We start from the raw sequence: 18,900 nt of genomic DNA on the forward strand, positions 1-18,900 counted from the left end.
CTTGTTTCTTAGCTGTGTTTATTTACCCACACAGTCAACATAAGCACGCGCACATGCTATTTATGGGAAGTAAAGTAAAATGTCCGTCGCAACGCATTTTACGACAGTTAAACAGGAAGTCAGGAGGTCTCTTCAAAACAAAAGCACAGTGCACTGACAGGAACATACTGCACGTTAGAACCACTTTATAAACAATATTGTAAATGAGAGCATATAACCCAACATTAAGGGTTTGCTCGCAGTATGGTTTGGACTTTGTTATGATACGATTGTCAGAAGTAAAGAGGACATTCATTTGATTGCTGCTGTGCTACGGAATGTGACGTACAGATGAATGTGTAGGCTAAAATGCTAACATGTTAACAGCACGATACATAGTTTGACCAACCCTGTACAAAATTCAGTCCGGTTTTTCTCTGTGTTTTTTTTAAGGTTCTATGGACCATGCACTGTATGTGTATGAAATAAAGTTGATGATGATTACAGCGACTTGTATGCAAATTAGCCAATGACGTCAACTAGTGAATTGTAGGACAACCAATAGATACTTTTCTTACTGAGGAGTTGGCAACAGTGACCGAGTGCACGCGCACTGCAGACTGGCTGCCGCCAGTTATGGAAATGTATGCCGGGTAGATTTCGGGGAAAAACACAATGGATAATTATTCTGAAATATTAAATATGAACGACACAATGCGGGACAATATTATTCGTGTCAGGAAGGATAAACTCGTCTCAGTGAACTTTGCACCTTCTCAAGCTAGCTTAGCTTGCTAGCTGCTAACAAAGAGCCGGAAGTTATCAACACATCACTACGACAGAAATCAAGTGTGAGTGCAAAGTGTTGTGATTGTGTGAGCATTTGTAAAAAAAAAAACACACACACAAATGCTGAGTGCATTTGTGAATCGGCGACTAACTGCGACTGTTAGCGGAGAACGATAGCAGAGTACAAGGAGAACCAGCGACGACGTCAATAACTGGACGCTGTTTTCAAGAAGCAGAGCAGGTTAGTTTCACTCTTACTGACACATTTGTATATGTTTTATTTGTTTTTAACACTACCCATAAAAACTGTTATCCGGTAAGGACCGTTTTGCACATGTACTCCACATAGCTATTGTATCGATATCAAGGGTTCGTGATCGATACGAACTCGATACTGTGTTTCAGTTTACGTCTGTGCGGAGGGGGGGGGGGGTATTTCACAGTGGACTGTTTTGTGAACGTTGGCCACTATGCAACTGTTGCTAAAGCCAGACGCCTTTCCAACGTTACTTGGGGTTATTATTGGGGTTGCTAACAGTTGAGTTGTTTTAAACACCGGTAGCCTCGCTAAAAATGGTTAATGACCAAGTTACACATCACCGATGCTTCAGCACATAATTTAGCTTTATAATTCTTCCAGAATCCGTCCATATTATATTCTGTACTTCCTGTGAAAACGGTCTGTTGACCCACACCCACTCCGCTGTTGCTGGTCACACTCCCAAGGGTTCAGGAGGACTTCCGGATAGCTGCCGAACCCAACTTTATTGAAGTTGAAAAACTGTGTAGGAGTTCATAATGAACGGCAATTTATCTTTTTAAAATGTCCGCTTTTAACATCCAGCCATGTGTGTTGGATCACAAATCCGATCGCGAAGTAGAGACTGGATGGGCTGAATCTTCTCAAGGAAACTTCAAGGCATATCTCAATAGTAAGTAGCTTTAGCATCGTGTGTAGCTGCTCTATAGGAGTCCACAACTCAATACAAAGGGCTGAAAAATGAATATAATAGGTCCCCTTTAGGTTACGTTTACTTTCATTGAATATGTGACTGTTCTCAAAGACGCTTGGGGTAACAAGATCAACCACCACCATCTTGCTTTTTTCAGCCACACCAAGAATCAAATCTTCAATGAAGGCACTTTTTGTGGACAAAGCATGTCTTTGTCTTCTTGTGTCCTGCAGACGTCCGTGAAGAACATCTTCCCACTGAGCAGCAGTAGTGAACCTCCCGGATGGAGCGGGAGGAGCCACAGCACCCTCACATTAAAGAGGAAGAGGAGGATCGCAGCATCAGTCAGGAGCGAGAGCATCTTGAAGGACAGGAGGAGTTCCCAGTGATTCGTGTAACCGTGAAGAGTGAAGATGATGAAGACCAAGGTCAAAGTGAGGAGGAGAGAGAGGTGGAGCCTCCAAGCAGCAGCTCCACTCGTCACACGACAACAGAAGCTGATGGAGACCACAGTGGAGGATCACAAGCAGACAACCTCTTAGCTCCACTATCAGATAGCGACGACATAACGTCACACTCTCCTGACACTGATGATGAAGACTCTGAAGCTGATATGACATGTCACACTGACAACACACGCTGGAAATGCTCTCAATGTGACAAAACATTTGTTAACAAAGGACGTCTGAAAATCCACATGAGACATCACACAGGAAAGAAACCTTTCGCTTGCTCATTTTGCGGTAAAAGGTTCATTGCTGAGTCATATTTGAAGGAACACATAAGAATGCACACTGGGGAGAAACCTTTTCTATGCTTGGTGTGCGGTAAAAGATTCAATCAAAAAAATGGTTTAAGAAGACATACCAGAACGCACGTTGGAGAGAAACCTTTTTCTTGCTCAGTGTGCGGTAAACGATTCACTCAGAAAGTTGACTTAAATAGACACACAAGAATACACACTGGAGAGAAACCATTTCTCTGCTCTGTGTGTGGTAAAAGATTTTCGCAGAAAGCTGTTTTTAATAGACACACAAAAATACACGTCGGAGAGAAACCATTTTCCTGCTCAGTTTGTGGTAAAGATTTCATTCAGAAGTCCCACTTGAAAGAACACACAAGAATACACACTGGAGAGAAACCCTTTCCTTGCTTGGTGTGCGGTAAAAGATTCTCAATAATGAGTGGTTTAAAAAGACACACAAGAACACACACTGGAGAGAAACCATTTCCTTGCTTGGTGTGTGGCAAAAGATTTGATCTTAAAGGCAATTTAAAAAGACACACAATAATACACACCTGAGATGAACTTTTTTGCACAGTTTGGGACACAAGCTTCTCTTGGAAGAGAAATGTTTCTTCACTGTGAGGTCAGCAATTCGCTAACAGCATGAAATTGACTGAACACCAAATAATCCACAATGGGGAGTCATTTAAATGTTACGGTAGTACGAATAAACAAAACAGTATTACTCTATAAAACAAAAAAAAATGTTGTATAAAATAAGGACTTCTGACATTCCTAACTGGTGTTATGATGAAAAGTCTGGTTCATATATCACGTGTATGAACACCCTTTTTGTCAATAAAGTTTTTAATGATCTGACTTTGTGATTGTTCTTTCTACTATATTTCTTGAATGACTTTAATAAAGTCTGATGTTTTGTCTCTTTTGAATTCACCGAACAAAACGTGAAATAAAAAGATTCTTAAAGGACGTACACTACTATTCTGACGTTTTGGAAGGGGTCATCCAAGTTCCGTCATTGATCACGTGACAACACGCATGCGTACACAGGCGTTCACCCTAGGACAGATGTTTCGGTAGCCTTCGGAGTAAAACACAATGGATTAATGTTAAAAAAATATATATATATGTTGTGTGAACGGAACGGATATTAAGTGACACAAAGAGATCATTTTATTCATGACAGCATAAACTTTTTTCAGTAAACTTCGAATCATATCAAGCTAGCTTAGCTTGCTAGCTGCTAGCAAAGAGACCCGGAAGTTGTCGACTCATCGCCAAGCAGAGCTCAATCGTGAGTGTTAAGTGTTGTGATTGTGTGAAAGTGTGTAAAATACAAATGATGAGAGCGTCGGTGAATCAGCGACTAATCGTGGCTGCTGAAGAATATTTTAGAGTGAGAAAGAACGATAAAAGAGTACGAGACAGGACGACGTTTTGAAGACGCCTCGAGTTGTGTTGTGTTACACAGACAAGGTTGGTTTCGTTCATATTCTCTCATGTGTTTAAGCTTTCTGTTTATCCTTTATCATATATGTCCTAACATATAAGGCTTTTATATTAACATAATTTTGGCATCTACACCATATGGGAAGAACCATTGCCATTTAAGAAAATACAGTTACATGGCGTCCGAGCTCCCATGTAAACATTAAGTGTGTTAGTACTCAGCCCGTTGGTCTGATCTGGTATTGAACCCCAAAACATGTCACAAAACATTCATCAATACTGCCAACCAGCTGTGATCACAGGTGTTTCATAGTGAGATGACTTACAGTGAGATGCTTTAAAATGTTATTGAGCTTGTGTGCTCATCACAGATCGGCCATTAGAAACATAACAGTTCAAGAATAAGGACTGCAGTTGGATTATTGACTTTGTGGTTGCCAGAATGTACTGTATGCTGGTGCAGGAATATGCCTCACTTTACCGAGCAAAGTTGGACTTTTCTAAAGCTTGTGTTTGTCTTATTTCGTCTTGCAGACATCAGTGACAAAACATCTCCCCCCTGAGCAACAGGAGTTGAACTCCTGGATGGAGCAGGGAGAGCCACAACATCCTCACTTCAAAGAAGAGGAGGAAGAGCCACAGTACCACAATGTTAAAGCGGAAGAGGCGGAGTCACAGCCCCCTTACATTAAAAAGGAAGAGGCGGAGTCACTGCCCCCTTACATTAAAGAGGAAGAGGAGGATTACTGCATCAGTCAGGAGGGAGAGCATCTTGAAGGACTGGAGGAGTTCCCAGTGATTGTTGTCCCTGTGAAGAGTGAAGATGATGAAGACCAAGGTCAAAGTGAGGAAGAGAGAGAGATGGAGTCTCCAAGCAGCAGCTCCACTCGTCACATGGCAACAGAAGCTGATGGAGACCACTGTGGAGGATCACAAGAAGACAACCTCTTAGCTCCACTATCAGATAGCGACGACATAACGTCACACTCTCCTGACACTGATGATGAAGACTCTGAAGCTGACATGACATGTCACACTGACAACACACGCTGGAAATGCTCTCAATGCGACAAAACCTTTGTTAAAAAGGGATATCTGAAAATACACATGAGACATCACACTGGAGAGAAACCTTTTGCTTGCTCAGTTTGCAATAAAAGGTTCATTGCGAAGCCGTATTTGAAAGATCACACAAGAATACACACCGGAGTGAAACCTTATCCTTGCTCGGCGTGCGGGAAAAGATTCTATCAAAAATATCAATTGAAAAAACACATGAAAATCCACACTGGAGAGAAACCTCTTTCCTGCTCAGTTTGTGGTAAGAGATTCATTAAGAAGTCAAATTTGGATGATCACACAAGAATACACACTGGGGAGAAACCCTTTTCTTGCTCAGTTTGTGGTAAAACATTCTGCTTAAAGGGTAATTTAAAAAGACACACGTCAATACACACTGGAGAGAAACCTTTTCCTTGTATTGTTTGTGGTAAAAAATTCTTTCAACCAAGTCTGTTAAAAAGACACGCAATCGTACACACTAGAGAGAACCCTTATTCTTGAGCAGGTCAAAGTTTCTCTCGGAAGATACATTTGAAAGTACACACAATTTTACACACAGTACACACAGTAAAAACATGGCAACCATCTTTGACTTATTAATTACTCTTATTGATGATGATAACATGCTTAACGTGTGATTCAAATGTTTAAGATACTCTTGTTAATTGGATTAGTTTCAGATTAACTGATTAATCTGGTTAAAAATTGTAATTATTTGACAGCCCTTTGATAGATGGTAATGATAGGGAGGTTCATGCCTGCCCAAAATACACCTAATGACGTCCGTGGCTCCCCTCGTGTCCTGTGATTGGTTGGCTTTTGTCAATAAAGTTTTTTTATATTACTTTGCCATAATTCTTTCTTACGCTAAAAATGTGTATTGCGTGACTGTAATAAAGTGAGATGTTATTCTCACTTAAATTTACAAAACTAATGATCGTGAGATTAAAACATTTTGATCTAATCTTAGAGTATGAGTCAAGTCGTTCTTCAAAGTGATGCCACTGACGACGTTCCATAGCGCATGCGCACACGGCGGTCAACTTTGGCATCAGTCCACAGTACTGTATTTCGGGTAGCATTCGGAGAAAAACACAATAGATAATTGTTACATATATTTAATTTGACGCAGATATTGTATGAAAGAGGGAGACAGTTTTATGAATGGCAGGATAAACTCGTCACAGTGTGCGACGCTCGGCAAGCTAGCTTAGCTTGCTAGCTGCTAACAAAGATACCCGGAAGTTATGAACACGTCGCTAAGCGGAGGTCTGGTGTGACTGTCAAGTGTTGAAAGCGATTGTGTGAAAATGTGTAAAATACAAAAGCTGAGGGCGTTGGTGAACCAGCGACTAGCTGCTGCTGTTGAAGAAATATTTGTAGTGTTCGAAAGAACGATAGCAGAGTACGAGGAGGAACTTTGTCGAACAAAAGAGGAGAACGAGCGACAACGTCAACAACTGGATTCTGTTATCGTGAAGCCTCAGGTTGCGTTACGCAGAGCAGGTTAGTTTCATACTCACATGTGGAGAAGTTTTATATTTGCTCATTAACACTGGTCATGAAGGGCTGTGGATCGATACCAGGGGCTTCTTGTCAGTGTTGGATCGATACGAGAGTGATGAAATCGATATTTTATAGGAGCTGTGGGATGAACTGTGCTCTATTGGTTAACCAGTAGGTGATGGCATCCAGGTGTCTTTGTGGAGATGATTATGGGGGTTGTAATCCAGGTTGTAATCCTCATAAATTTCATTAACTGTGTCTAATCCTTGCTTTCCCATCACCAGTTCACATACCTCTGCCCTTTCGTTCATGTCACCCATGAGCATCCCTACATCTTTGTTTTCTGTTCCTCAAGTTTTTAGGGTGTGGAGTCATTGGCCCCATGCCCAACCCTGAATCTGGAGGACCAGGTGCTGGTTTTTGTCTAGACTCTACCATGTAATACATGGTACGTTTCCTCGGGGAAACCCTGTTCTCTGCAGGCTATCGGGAATTCAAGCAGGAATGGCCGAACATGGGCATGGAGCAACATAACAGGGTTATGATTTATGATTTATTATTACTGCTCATACGTGACCCCCCCTAATGGAAAAACAACACAGAGGAACGATGAAGAAGAGATTGTATTTATGCACACTGGCATTGGGATAAGAACATGGTGACATGGTTGCACCCCAGTAATGGTAATGGTTTTATTTCATTTGAACATGCATCAGATTACAATTGAATGCATCCCATAATCAGTTCCCAGTTCCACATGTCCAAAAGGAGTAGGAAGAAGCAAAGCTTATTAAATCCTACCCCTCCATCTGGTACTTTTACAATCAGTAACTGTTACATTTGTTCACTTCCTGCTTTCCTAATATAGTTTAAGTTTTTTGTTGTTGTTTTTTTGTCCCGTACCGAAGTAGGAGGTGATATTAGCATCCAATGACATAATGGGTACCATAGTAAGTGTCAATATAGTGATATATATAGCACATCATGACTGGTTCAAGACTCTTCATCCTTGTATTTAGCAAACATCAACTGCTTGTATTGTTTCTTGAATTGGCTCATCGTTGTGCATTGTTTGACTTCCTTACTCAATCCATTCCATAGTTTGATTCCACATACTGAAATGCTATGCTAACGCTAACGTAGTCTTAGCATATAAGTGTTTCAAATGTAGTTCTTCCCTGAGATCATATTTCTCCTCTCTTGTAGAGAAGTATTGGATGACATTTTTAGCTAATTGGTTATTTTTAGCCTTATGCATTATTTTAGCTGTTTGAAGATGAACTATATCAGCAAGTTGAAGTATTTGTGATTTTAGAAATAAGGAGTTAGTATGTTCTCTGTAGGTGTTAAATGTAAATGCCAGAAAAATCATATTTTTTTCCTAAAATTGTTCAACCCCACTCTGTGTTATCCTAGCATGTCTTTGTGTTCTTGTGTCCTGCAGGAGAACATCTCCCCAGTGAGCAGCAGCAGTGGAACTCCAGAATGGAACAGGAAGAGCCACAGCTTCCCCACATTAAAGAGGAAGAAGAGGAGCAATGGCGCTCTCAAATTAAAGAGGAAGGGAAGGAGCCACGCCCCCCTCATATTAAAGAGGAAAAGCGGGAGGGACAGCATCTTGAAGGACTGGAGGACTTCCCAGTGATTGGTGTCCCTTTGAAGAGTGAAGATGATGAAGAGGAGAGAGAGGTGGAGCCTCCGAGCTGCAGCTCGGCTCAACACATAACAACAGAAGCTGATGGAGACCACTGTGGAGGACAAGCGGAGAACCTCTTAGCTCCACTATCAGATAGCGACGACATAACGTCACACTCTCCTGACACTGATGATGAAGACTCTGAAACTGATATGACATGTCACACTGACAACACACCCTGGAAATGCTCTCAATGTGACAAAACCTTTGTTCACAAGGGAAATCTGACCAGACACATGAGATACCACACAGGAGAGAAACCTTTCACCTGCTCAGTTTGTGGTAAAATATTCTCAGAGTGGTCAAATTTGAAAGAACACACAAGAGTACACACAAGAAAGAAAACCTTCACCTGCTCGGTTTGCGGCAAACGATTATCTCGGCGGTCACACTTGAACGTACACACAAGAATACACACAGGCGAGAAACCTTTCGTCTGCTCAGTGTGCGGTAAAAAATTCTCTCAGCAATCAAATTTGAAAGCACACATGAGAATACACACAGGAGAGAAACCTTTCACCTGCTCAGTTTGTGGTAAAAGATTCTTCTGGCAGTCGCATTTGAAAGTACACATGAGAATACACACCGGAGAGAAACCGTTTCCTTGCTTGGTGTGTGGTAAAAGATTCTCACAAAAAACGGATTTAAATAAACACACGAGAATACACACTGGGGAAAAACCGTTCCCTTGCTCAATATGTGATAAAACGTTCTACCTTAAAGGCGAGTTAAAGAGACACACAAGACTACACACTGGGGAGAAACCTTTTTAACAAACAGTTTGTGGTAAAAGTCCCAGGGTGGGCAGGAACTTGAAAAATTTATCTTAAGGATGTAAAAATGACCAGGAGAGTTTGACTCTTAAAAATAAAGTGCAAAAGATCAACTTTTAACATTGCTAAAGGACATTATGATGACATGTTTGTTGCATCTCTCACAGGTATTATAATAATAATAAATTTTATTTATATAGCACTTTTCAATATACTCAAAGACACTTTGCAGGAAAATGGAATTGAATAAAAGTAAGTAAACAGAGTAAAAGATACGTTAAAATACATACTGTTTATACAAAGTTACACAAATCATCTCCATTGTACATTGTAGACTGTGTCTGGACTATGGCTGTCAAATGTAGCGTGTGAACAGCAAATAGACTGTTTTTGATACATTTTTACCAATTTTTTAACAGGGGCCCTTGGAAATCCAAAAAGACACGTGAGACTTCATAAGGCAGAGAAACCTTTCACCTGCTCAGTTTGTGGTAAAACAGTATTTTCATTCTCAAAAACGCTGATTTTAAAAGAGACACTAAAATATTTAAATATATATATTTATTTGCTCTGAATTTGGTCAAACATTCATTCAAAAAGCTCACTTCAAAAGACATGCAAGAGAGAAACCATTTCCTGCTGTACATTTGTATGTGTTTATGTGGCAATAAATAAAAAAAATCTTCCTGATTAAGATATTTAGCACCGCACTGTGGACGAGTGGTTAGCTTGTAGGCCACACAGTCAGGGAAGACCTGGGTTCGATTCTCCGCTTGGACATCTCTGTGTGGAATTTGCATATTCTCATGTGTAGAAGAAGATGAAGCCACATGTGATTGGCTGTGAAGCCGTCCAAGCTAAAGCCATCACCCCTATGAATAATATAAGTTCCTACGGCTCTTTTGTGTTGTTGCTTATGTTTTAATGTGTATTTAAATCTGCTCATCAGATGCATACAATCAAATCATCTCCATTGTACATTGTAGACTGTACTATACTACAATACAAACTTTTCAAGTACTGGATTACATGTCGATTACGTCTATGTTGTATTTGGACAGTCCAGTCTTACTACTAAAGAAGGTATTACTAAATAAAGTATAAAGATGCTTGTGAATGTTCTTTCTTACATATTTTCTATCCAATCTACAAATATGTTATTGTTGATGATACTAGAATGATACATATGGTTTGCAGTTGTTTGTGAATATAAAAAAAATACGATTTTGGTGTTCAAGAGTTTACTTTTTTTGTTTAATTTTATCCATATACTCAAAAATGTGACTTGTTTCAGCTTCTGTGGCTTCAATTTGTCACCTTGTTTTGTTTTTTTTTTTTACAAAAAAAATCTCTGCCAAATGTCATATAATAGGGCAAAAGCAGGCTAATACTAATCAGTAATAATCAGAAGAATAATAATGATGATAGTAATAATAATAGGCTAATGAATAATATAATAATGATTATGATATCATTAATGACTGACCACTGGACAGAATGGTTGCAAAGCTTGAGCAGCGGTTTTGCAGTGTAGATTGTGTGTACTTGTATACATTTAATGGTGGCCTAAAACAATTGAGTATCTCAACTAAATCTGCCCAAAAGTGGGAAAGTTATATCCCATTGCACCAATCCCATATTTCACTCTTTATTAATGATGCTTATGAAGATATGTCTGATGAATGTTTTGTTTATGATTTCTATAAGACACAAATAAAATACAATGTTAATCAACTATAACAATGCAAAGAATATGCACTCTTCTCTAACATCAATGGATAGAAATAAGGGGCCCAAATAGCGCCAGGAAGAGAATCACTGTCATTTGTGTCAGTTGACGCCGAACATTGAAAAAAGCAATTGTCATTGAATGCACCTGTGGTTGGAAATGAATGTTACTTTGGATGACAGGAGGTCAATAAAAGCATCACCAGCAAACTTAAACGACCGAATTAGACCCAATTGATATGAAATACACTTTCAACATAATACATCTATTGATACTATGGAAATATTACCTCTAAATACACCAGGAAACAGATGGATGAAGTATCAAACTAATTATTTTACAGCACACAGGGAACTCAAAATTCTACTCCACTCGGGTAACTGACCGGGATTATGGGATGCTGAGGCGTTCAAAGCTAAAACATTTTGAACACTTAGCTCTGTCATAGGTCAATCTCACACAGGGACCGCCTCTCCCGAGACGGCGGCAGTGGTTCAGCAGCTTCACGCGGTGAAGTTGGGAAGCTGAAAATTTCATCATTTCATCTGCGATTTTTTAAAATTAGCAGATGTTTGCTTTCCAAAAAGCAAAAGGCAATAGCATCCACAAATAATACCAACCTTAATTCTTTCACTGTCACTGAACAGTGTTGGTCCCGGTATTGACCCCTGCGGTACTCCACGTGTTATATTTGAACTTGAAAATCACAACATTCTTAGTAAGGGTGCCAGATTCAGACCAAAAGTCAAAATAATTTAACTGTAACTAAAAACGGCAGTAGGCGGCACGGCTGTCTAGTGGTTAGCGCACAGAACTCACAGCGAGGAGACCAGGGTTCAATTCCACCCTCGGCCATCTCTGTGTGGAGTTTGCATGTTCTCCCCGTGCATGCGTGGGTTTTCACCGGGTACTTCGGTTTCCTCCCACATTCCAAAAACATGCTAGGTTAATTAGCGACTCCAAATTGTCCATAGGTATGAATGTGAGTGTGAATGGTTGTTTGTCTATATGTGCCCTGTGATTGGCTGGTCAGTCCAGGGTGTATCCTCTCGCCCGAAGACAGCTGGGATAGGCTCCAGCACCCCCGCGACCCTTGTGAGGAAAAGCGGTAGAAAATGAATGAATGAATAAAAATGGCAGCACTTCATTGGCTTCATTGTCATTGTCTTTGTATAAAGACCCAAAGTCAAAAAGTGATGATTTTAACGCCAGAGCATGCAGCCGTTCCACTGTTGCAAACTCTTCCAGATGACACATCTCACAGATTGTGATGTTTTTGTGTTGATTCATACATATATAGAATGTTGAAGAGATGGTCCATCAACAATCACTTTATTGAAACAACCATGCCAAAACAACAGTAGTCATATTTCAAGCAGGAATGGGCACAAAAAAAGACACCTTTCCCCCCACTTTGATGTACAAAAACCCAAAAGGTAACATCCAGTTGACTGACATAAGACCATGACCAGCACAAAACACTCTCGATCTTCAGTAGATGCTCAGCATATCACATTGCATGACTCATTTATTCAGAAAAAACTACTTTTCCTTACTACTGTATTACTGTATATCATTATAGCTGAGGCATTTAAGATATTTACAGCAGTTGCCTCTCCCGATGTAACGCTAGCCAGTATGTTTCTTTAATTGAGGGTCAAATGCCCAACTTTAGCTTTTGAAACAATAATACTTTCTATAAGTCTTTCTTATCCGCACTTCCCTGATTGTGTTCTTTGAAAAAACTTTCAAGTTACTCCCCAGTGTGGAATCTTTCGTGTTCAATCAAGTGTGTACCATTTGTGAATCGCTGACCGCACACCGAACAAGGAAAGTTTCTTTCTGAAATGTGTGTTCTTGTGTGTACTTTCAAATGTGACTTCACAGCAAATCTTTTATCGCAGATGGTGCAGGAAAAAGGTTTCTCTCCGGTGTGTGTTCTTGTGTGTACTTTCAAATTCGACTGATCGGAAAATCTTTTACCGCACACCGTGCAAGGAAAAGGTTTCCCTCCGGTGTGTATTCTTGTATGTACTTTCAAATTCGACTGATCAGAAAATCTTTTACCGCACACCGTGCAAGGAAAAGGTCTCTCTCCGGTATGCATTCTTATGTGTTTCTTTAAATCACCTTTATGATTGAATCTATTGCCGCACACGGTGCAAAGAAAAGGTTTCCCTCCAGTGTGTATTCTTGTGTGTACTGCCAAATGTGACTCCAGAGTGAATCTTTCACCACAAACTGTGCAGGAAAAAATATTCTCTCCTGTGTGCTGTCTCGTGTGTATTTTGAAATGTATCTCGTTGACAAAGGTTTTGTCACAATGAGAGCATTTCCAGCGCGTGTTGTCAGTGTGACGTCCCACATAAGCTTCAGAGGCTTCATCAGCCGTTGTGCCGTCCCTATCTGCTAGTGCAGCAAAGAGGTTTTGTGTTTGTGACCCTCCACAGTGGTCTCCTACATGTTCTGTAGTCATGTGATGAGCTGAGCTGCTGCTTGGAGGCTCCACCTCTTGACCTTTGTCTTCATCATCTTCACTCTTCACAGGGACAACAATCACTGGGAACTCCTCCAGTATTTCAAGATGCTCTCCTTCCTGACTGATGCAGTAATGCTCCTTCAAGATGGGGCTGGGGGGCTGTGGCTCCTCCTCTTTAATGTGGGGGGCCTGTGGCTCCTCGTGCTCCAGCTGGGAGTTCCACTCATGCTGCTCAAGGGGAAGAGGTTCCTCACAGGCGTCTGCAGGAGACAAGACAAAGACGTGCTTTAGATAAGTCTAGCTTTGCTCCATCCCGCATCACTCCATCTCTGAGGATCTCATCGGTGTTCCTCACTGCAACCAGGGTATCTCCAGCTTATATGGAGTAATATAGTATACAAACGTGAAAAAAAACACCTCATGGGATGTCTTTACAACTCATCCAGCAGGTGGCATTGTAACTCAGCATGGTCAGAGGCTACTCAGCTTGCACATGGAAGGCGCTCTACTACTAATTTGTAAGCGATAGCCAACTACTAGCTTGCCAATGGACAGATAATCATTAAACATGAAACAGACCAAGAGTCTCACTTACGATTCAAACCAAAATATTAATGTGTACAATGTAAATTAACAGGGAACGACCATTCTTAATGGCTAACGATGACTATGCACCAACAACAAACATAACGTAAATGTTATTTACAACGTATGCTGGGCAGAGAACTGAATGAATTGTCTGTGTGCGCTGTGAGGTCCATGCAAGTGTAAAATGAAGCAACACCTATAAGTCAGTAATTTCTTAAATACACAAATACATAACATTTAAAGCAAAGAGAGTTTAGTGGGCTAATGAGATCTGTTGGGTGTAGCCAAGCCAGGTACAATGAAGGTGGTTCTCTTTTAAAGCGTCTATCAGCGTATAAACATGCATTGTCTTCTGTGTCCTTGTGGTGTATTAGAGCTATCTATCGGTGCTCTATTGTATGCGTCTGTTATTTTACCACCATTCTCACTGTCTGGAACATGGTAGTCCCGCAAAACGTGTAGTAGGCTTCTCAGCTCCACAACACCAGCGGTGCCTCTGACAAAGTGTGTGCGACAATGAGTGCTCCTCCACAGGCAGGCGAGGTTGGAGGTTGTTTATTTTGTGCAAGTAAGCGGTTGTCCGTGTAGCATTATAGAGTGTGCATACAGGGAGCCGGGTGCAAATCACAAGCTCACTGATGTCTGGAGTTGCTAATACCTTTTTCCACCACGGTCAGTGGTCTACCCGGGTTTTTTAAACATGAGTAGTCCTGCAAAATATATGTAATGACCACATTACTACTACTAGAATTGAAAAATATAAGTGGAGTTCATGAAGAAAAGCAACCATTACGGAGAAAGGCTTTTAGGAGTAGTGTTAATGAACAAACATAAATCGTATTAACATGTTAACAACTAACCTGCTCTGTGAAACACAAGCTGAGGATTCATGAAAACGGCGTCCAGTAGTTGACGTTGTCGCTGGTTCTCCTCTTTTGTTCGACAAAGTTCCTCCTCGTACTCTGCTATCGTTCTTTCTAACACTCCAAATATTTCTTCAACAGCCGCAGTTAACCGCTGATTGACCAACGCTCTCAGCATTTGTATTTTACACATTTTCACTACAATCGCTACACTTTAGACGAACACTTCCTTAGCAATTTGTTGCTAGTTCCGGGTCTCTTTGTTGAGCAGCTAGCAAGCTAAGCCCGCCTGAGAAGCTTCGAAGTTTCCTGAGACGAGTTTAACATTAATAATGTTGCCTTCCGCAGTCGTTCAAATCGAACATGATCGATTTGTAACAATCCTCAATTGTTTTTCTATTGTTTATCTGAAAAGGTCTAAGTTACTGTTTACGTAGTCATTCACAGATTGATTCTGCGCATGCGCATCTAGACGTCACGTCCCTCGTGCATTTTTTTTAAAATGACAGCCCTTCTGCGACGTCACGTGCTGTGGTAGTTATTTTTTAAATATATGAACATAAATGGTCAATAAACATACTTCATACGTGTAATACATTGGAAGGATATTTTATTAGTGACTCATATTAAAAGACTGAGCTATCGGATGTTTCTTCAGTCACTTCGGATGGAAACGTCATATCCGGTGAAGTATCATGTACTGTAGATGAATAAATACAATAAAACAACACATAAAAAGCTGGGATATTTGAATGTAAACATAAATAATCAGGATGTAATGATGCATTAATCTAGAGGATTCGGCTTCAAGCATACAGGTGTGTTAGGTTTCGCGCATGCGCAAAATCAATCGGTTTTTCGGTGCAGATTGTGTAGCAACAACTGTACTATTTCCAAAACTGGCCTGCTAGTATTTTCTTTATTGTTTTCACATATCATATACAAATAAATACCACAGCAGTGACGTCACAGGGGCACTTCGCAAATGAAATGACATATGTGGCGCATGCGCACTGACCGTCTTTTCCAGTTCCACTCGTACATGGGCAATAACCTTCGGAGAAAAACACAATTAACAATTGTAATTAACATTTAATGTGAGCGACAAAGAGATCGGGTGACAGCGAACGACATTTTTTTGCATGTCAGGATAAAGTCGTCTCGGCGAACTTTGAAGCTTCTCCAGCGAGCTTAGCTTGCTAGCAGCTAACAAAGAAACCCGGAAGTTATCAACACATCGGTGAGCAGAGATCAACTGTAAGTGTTGTGATTGTGTAAAAATGTGTAAAATACAAATGCTTAGAGAGCTGGTGAATCAGCGACTAACTGCGGCAGTTGAAGAAATATTGGTAGTGTTCGAAAGAACGATAGCAGAGTACGAGGCGGAACTTTCTCGAATAAAAGAGGAGAACGAAAGACAACGTCGACGACTGGACGCTGTTTTCAAGAAGCCCCAAGTTTTGTTACACAAAGCAGGTTACTTCCATTCTTACTTTCGCATGTTTATAAGCTTTCGATTTGTTCATTGACGCTGCTCTTGAACAACCTTTGTTCTGTGATGGTCTATTTTCATCATGTAGCCATTGATCGATATCTTGTCAGTTTCGGATCGATATTCGCTTGACCAGATAGACATTTTTTTCAATTCCTTTCTCTGTCTATATTCATTGCGTGTGTTTTTGTTCTTATATATTTACATCACAGATCTTGAGTAATATGAATAAATTGATACGAAAATGTTCAGTATTTACCCACCACTAAACAAAAATACGATCAATTAATTTGCCATAAAGATAATAAATTAATGAGATAGATTTCCAGCCGAGGGATGCGCTAGATATGCTCACTTTTGGAGGCGAGCTTCGGGATTAAAATGCAATATGAAATATTAATGTCACAGGAGTCCTTGTGTGAGTATTCAACTCACTTGTCTTATATTACAATATTTGCTGGAGGAATAAACAATCTTCAATCAACTGCAATAAAACACTTGTTTTATTGCTTTGCAATGTATAAGTGGTAAAAATGCCAAGTTTTGCAATGTTGAGTGTTGACAAATGAAAAGACAAGTGCAGTATAGATTTTGTAATAACATATAGTGTTAACTTGTGCATTCATTCAGGTGACGGAGCCAAGCTGGACTTTTGTAAAGCATGTCTTTGTGTTCTTGTGTCCTGTAGATGTGAGTGAGGAACATCTTGAGCAGCAGGAGTGGAACTCCAGAATGGACGAGGAGGAGGCACAGCCCCTGAACATTAAAGAGGAAGAGGAGGATCACCGCATCAGTCAGGAGGGAGAGCATCTTGAAGGACTGGAGGAGTTCCCAGTCATTGTTGTCCCTGTGAAGAATGAAGATGATGAAGACAAAAGTGAAAGTGAGGAGAAGAAAGAGGCGGAGCCTCCAACCGGCAGTTCCACTCGTCACATGACAACAGAAGCTGATGGAGACCACTGTGGAGGATCACAAGCAGACAACCTCTTAGCTCCACTATCAGATAGCGACGACATAACGTCACACTCTCCTGACACTGATGATGAAGACTCTGAAGCTGATATGACATGTCACACTGACAACACACGCTGGAAATGCTCTCAATGTGACCAAACTTTTGTTAACAAGGGCAATCTGAACAGACACATGAAGCAGCACACAGGGGAGAAACCTTTCACCTGCTCGTTTTGTGGTAAAGGATTCCTTGCTATGTCAAATTTGAAATTACACATCATCGTGCACACTGGAGAGAAATCTTTTCTTTGCACGCTGTGTGGTAAAAGATTCACTCAAAATGGCGATTTAAGAAAACACACAAGAATACACACTGGAGAGAAACCGTTTTCTTGCACGCTTTGCGGTAAAAGATTCAATCAAAAAGGTGATTTAAGAAAACACACAAGAATACACACTGGAGAGAAACCTTTTCCTTGCACGGTGTGTAGCAAAAGATTTTCTGACCAGTCCCATTTGAAAGTGCACACAAGAATACACACTGGAGAGAAACCTTTTCCTTGCAAGGTGTGTGGTAAAAGTTTCCATAAACAATGCGATTTAAAGAGACACACCAGAGTACACACTGGAAAGTAATCTTTTCCTTGCACCGTGTGTAGTAAAAGATTGTCTGAGATGAAGCCTATGGGCTATTAAACCACTTCCAAAAACCAACATGGTTTTATATACATGCTGCGACCAAGTAACAACATTTAAAGTATTTAGCCGTAATTTGGTCCTTTTAAGGATTACCGGAACCTCCTTCTTTGGCGTTACAATTTCATATAAAAACGGACGCCTACACCTAGCATTAACTTTTCCAAACTCAAAAAGTAAAAACAGCAGCTCCAATATGTAGCCTTACCTTTTTTGTAGTGGTCTGAGGCTAACGCACTGCGGGTGAGTGGCTAGTGGCTAGCCGGTAAGCGCCAGTAACGTAGTTTAATCGGTATAACAATGTTAATGATAATAATAACAGTGTAGCTGTAGCCTGGGTAATATGCATGTCACATTCACGTCTTTTTGAGGAAGGCCTTATAGCTGTCTTTAAACTGTTTCTTTTTAGCTGTTTTTATATCTTTAGAACGCACAGTGTTCATGTCTCATTTGTCAATTGTTATTGACAAATAACGTTTCATAATTATTACTAACCATTTGAGAATAATGTGTATCCGAAGCTCAGGTTGGTCATTCAGTTCTTATGTGGTGATGTTTATCTGGTCAGTGGTCCTAAGCTGGAACAGTTGCTTACCTTGGACCTTTTAAGATGAGTTTGCTTTTCTTTAAGAATGGGTGAATACATTTGTCCTAACCAAATGTTTTCTATCATTGATTTTTCCCTGCAGTGCAATTTATGCAGCAGACACAGTCAGGCAGTTGATATTGTGTACACGTTCTGGTCAATAGTGTTGACGATTTCTGAGTAAACGCTATGATGATAACCAACAGAGGGCGGATTTTAAAAAGAAATACTGTACACATATGCTGTACTATAAATATAATGTCATTGGACAAGGATAAGTTGCAGTAAGCTATTGTTGACACCTCATAAGGAATCATTGACTCTATGGCGCCATCAAGATGTCAAAGACATGTACTACGATCTATTTTCCACCTACATAAAACAGGATTAGAAATACTGATCCCTGTTGTTACTTGTAAGTAAATAAAGAGAATTATAACCCCAATATTTTGTCGTTGGTTCCATCTCCTAAACACTCGCAAATAACTAACCAAAGACCAACCAAACCAAACTCAAGATGTGCCTTATATTTCAAACGACGCGTGTTTCACACGGCAA

The 18,900-nt window shown here is 40.3% G+C and overlaps 5 protein-coding genes across 7 annotated transcripts; 4 read left to right on the plus strand and 1 right to left on the minus strand.

Annotated features, from left to right (window-relative positions):
- Positions 1-578: 578 nt before the first annotated feature.
- Positions 579-3,322, plus strand: LOC131104909 (gastrula zinc finger protein XlCGF8.2DB-like). Of its 2 annotated transcripts, XM_058052571.1 has the most exons (3): positions 579-830; positions 933-1,009; positions 1,955-3,322. In XM_058052571.1, exon 3 carries the CDS (start codon positions 2,005-2,007, stop codon positions 3,022-3,024), a length of 1,020 nt encoding a protein of 339 aa, XP_057908554.1. In that variant the 5' UTR covers positions 579-830; positions 933-1,009; positions 1,955-2,004; the 3' UTR covers positions 3,025-3,322. The 2 variants fall into 2 exon arrangements, with proteins under 2 accessions (XP_057908554.1, XP_057908555.1); XM_058052572.1 differs by having other exon boundaries at positions 579-1,009; positions 1,879-3,322.
- Positions 3,323-3,498: 176 nt separating this feature from the next.
- On the plus strand, positions 3,499-5,790 carry LOC131104911 (oocyte zinc finger protein XlCOF6.1-like). Of its 2 annotated transcripts, none has more exons than XM_058052574.1 (2): positions 3,499-3,945; positions 4,453-5,790. In XM_058052574.1, the coding sequence occupies exon 2, from the start codon at positions 4,504-4,506 to the stop codon at positions 5,479-5,481; it is 978 nt and encodes a 325-aa protein (XP_057908557.1). In that variant the 5' UTR covers positions 3,499-3,945; positions 4,453-4,503; the 3' UTR covers positions 5,482-5,790. The 2 variants fall into 2 exon arrangements, with proteins under 2 accessions (XP_057908557.1, XP_057908559.1); XM_058052576.1 differs by having other exon boundaries at positions 3,499-3,763.
- A 234-nt stretch (positions 5,791-6,024) lies between these two features.
- Positions 6,025-10,044, plus strand: LOC131104899 (zinc finger protein 664-like). The gene is made up of 2 exons (XM_058052558.1): positions 6,025-6,486; positions 7,931-10,044. Exons 1-2 carry the CDS (start codon positions 6,291-6,293, stop codon positions 8,953-8,955), a joined length of 1,221 nt encoding a protein of 406 aa, XP_057908541.1. The 5' UTR covers positions 6,025-6,290; the 3' UTR covers positions 8,956-10,044.
- Positions 10,045-12,020: 1,976 nt separating this feature from the next.
- Positions 12,021-15,065, minus strand: LOC131104902 (gastrula zinc finger protein XlCGF52.1-like). The gene is made up of 2 exons (XM_058052563.1): positions 14,612-15,065; positions 12,021-13,423 (listed from the first exon to the last, which is right to left on the minus strand). Exons 1-2 carry the CDS (start codon positions 14,805-14,807, stop codon positions 12,438-12,440), a joined length of 1,182 nt encoding a protein of 393 aa, XP_057908546.1. The 5' UTR covers positions 14,808-15,065; the 3' UTR covers positions 12,021-12,437.
- An 819-nt stretch (positions 15,066-15,884) lies between these two features.
- LOC131104903 (zinc finger protein with KRAB and SCAN domains 1-like) lies at positions 15,885-18,787 on the plus strand. The gene is made up of 2 exons (XM_058052564.1): positions 15,885-16,090; positions 16,795-18,787. The coding sequence occupies exons 1-2, from the start codon at positions 15,895-15,897 to the stop codon at positions 17,694-17,696; spliced, it is 1,098 nt and encodes a 365-aa protein (XP_057908547.1). The 5' UTR covers positions 15,885-15,894; the 3' UTR covers positions 17,697-18,787.
- Positions 18,788-18,900: the final 113 nt, after the last annotated feature.

Source organism: Doryrhamphus excisus, chromosome 16, assembly GCF_030265055.1.
Source record: "Doryrhamphus excisus isolate RoL2022-K1 chromosome 16, RoL_Dexc_1.0, whole genome shotgun sequence".
Classification (NCBI taxonomy): domain Eukaryota; kingdom Metazoa; phylum Chordata; class Actinopteri; order Syngnathiformes; family Syngnathidae; genus Doryrhamphus; species Doryrhamphus excisus.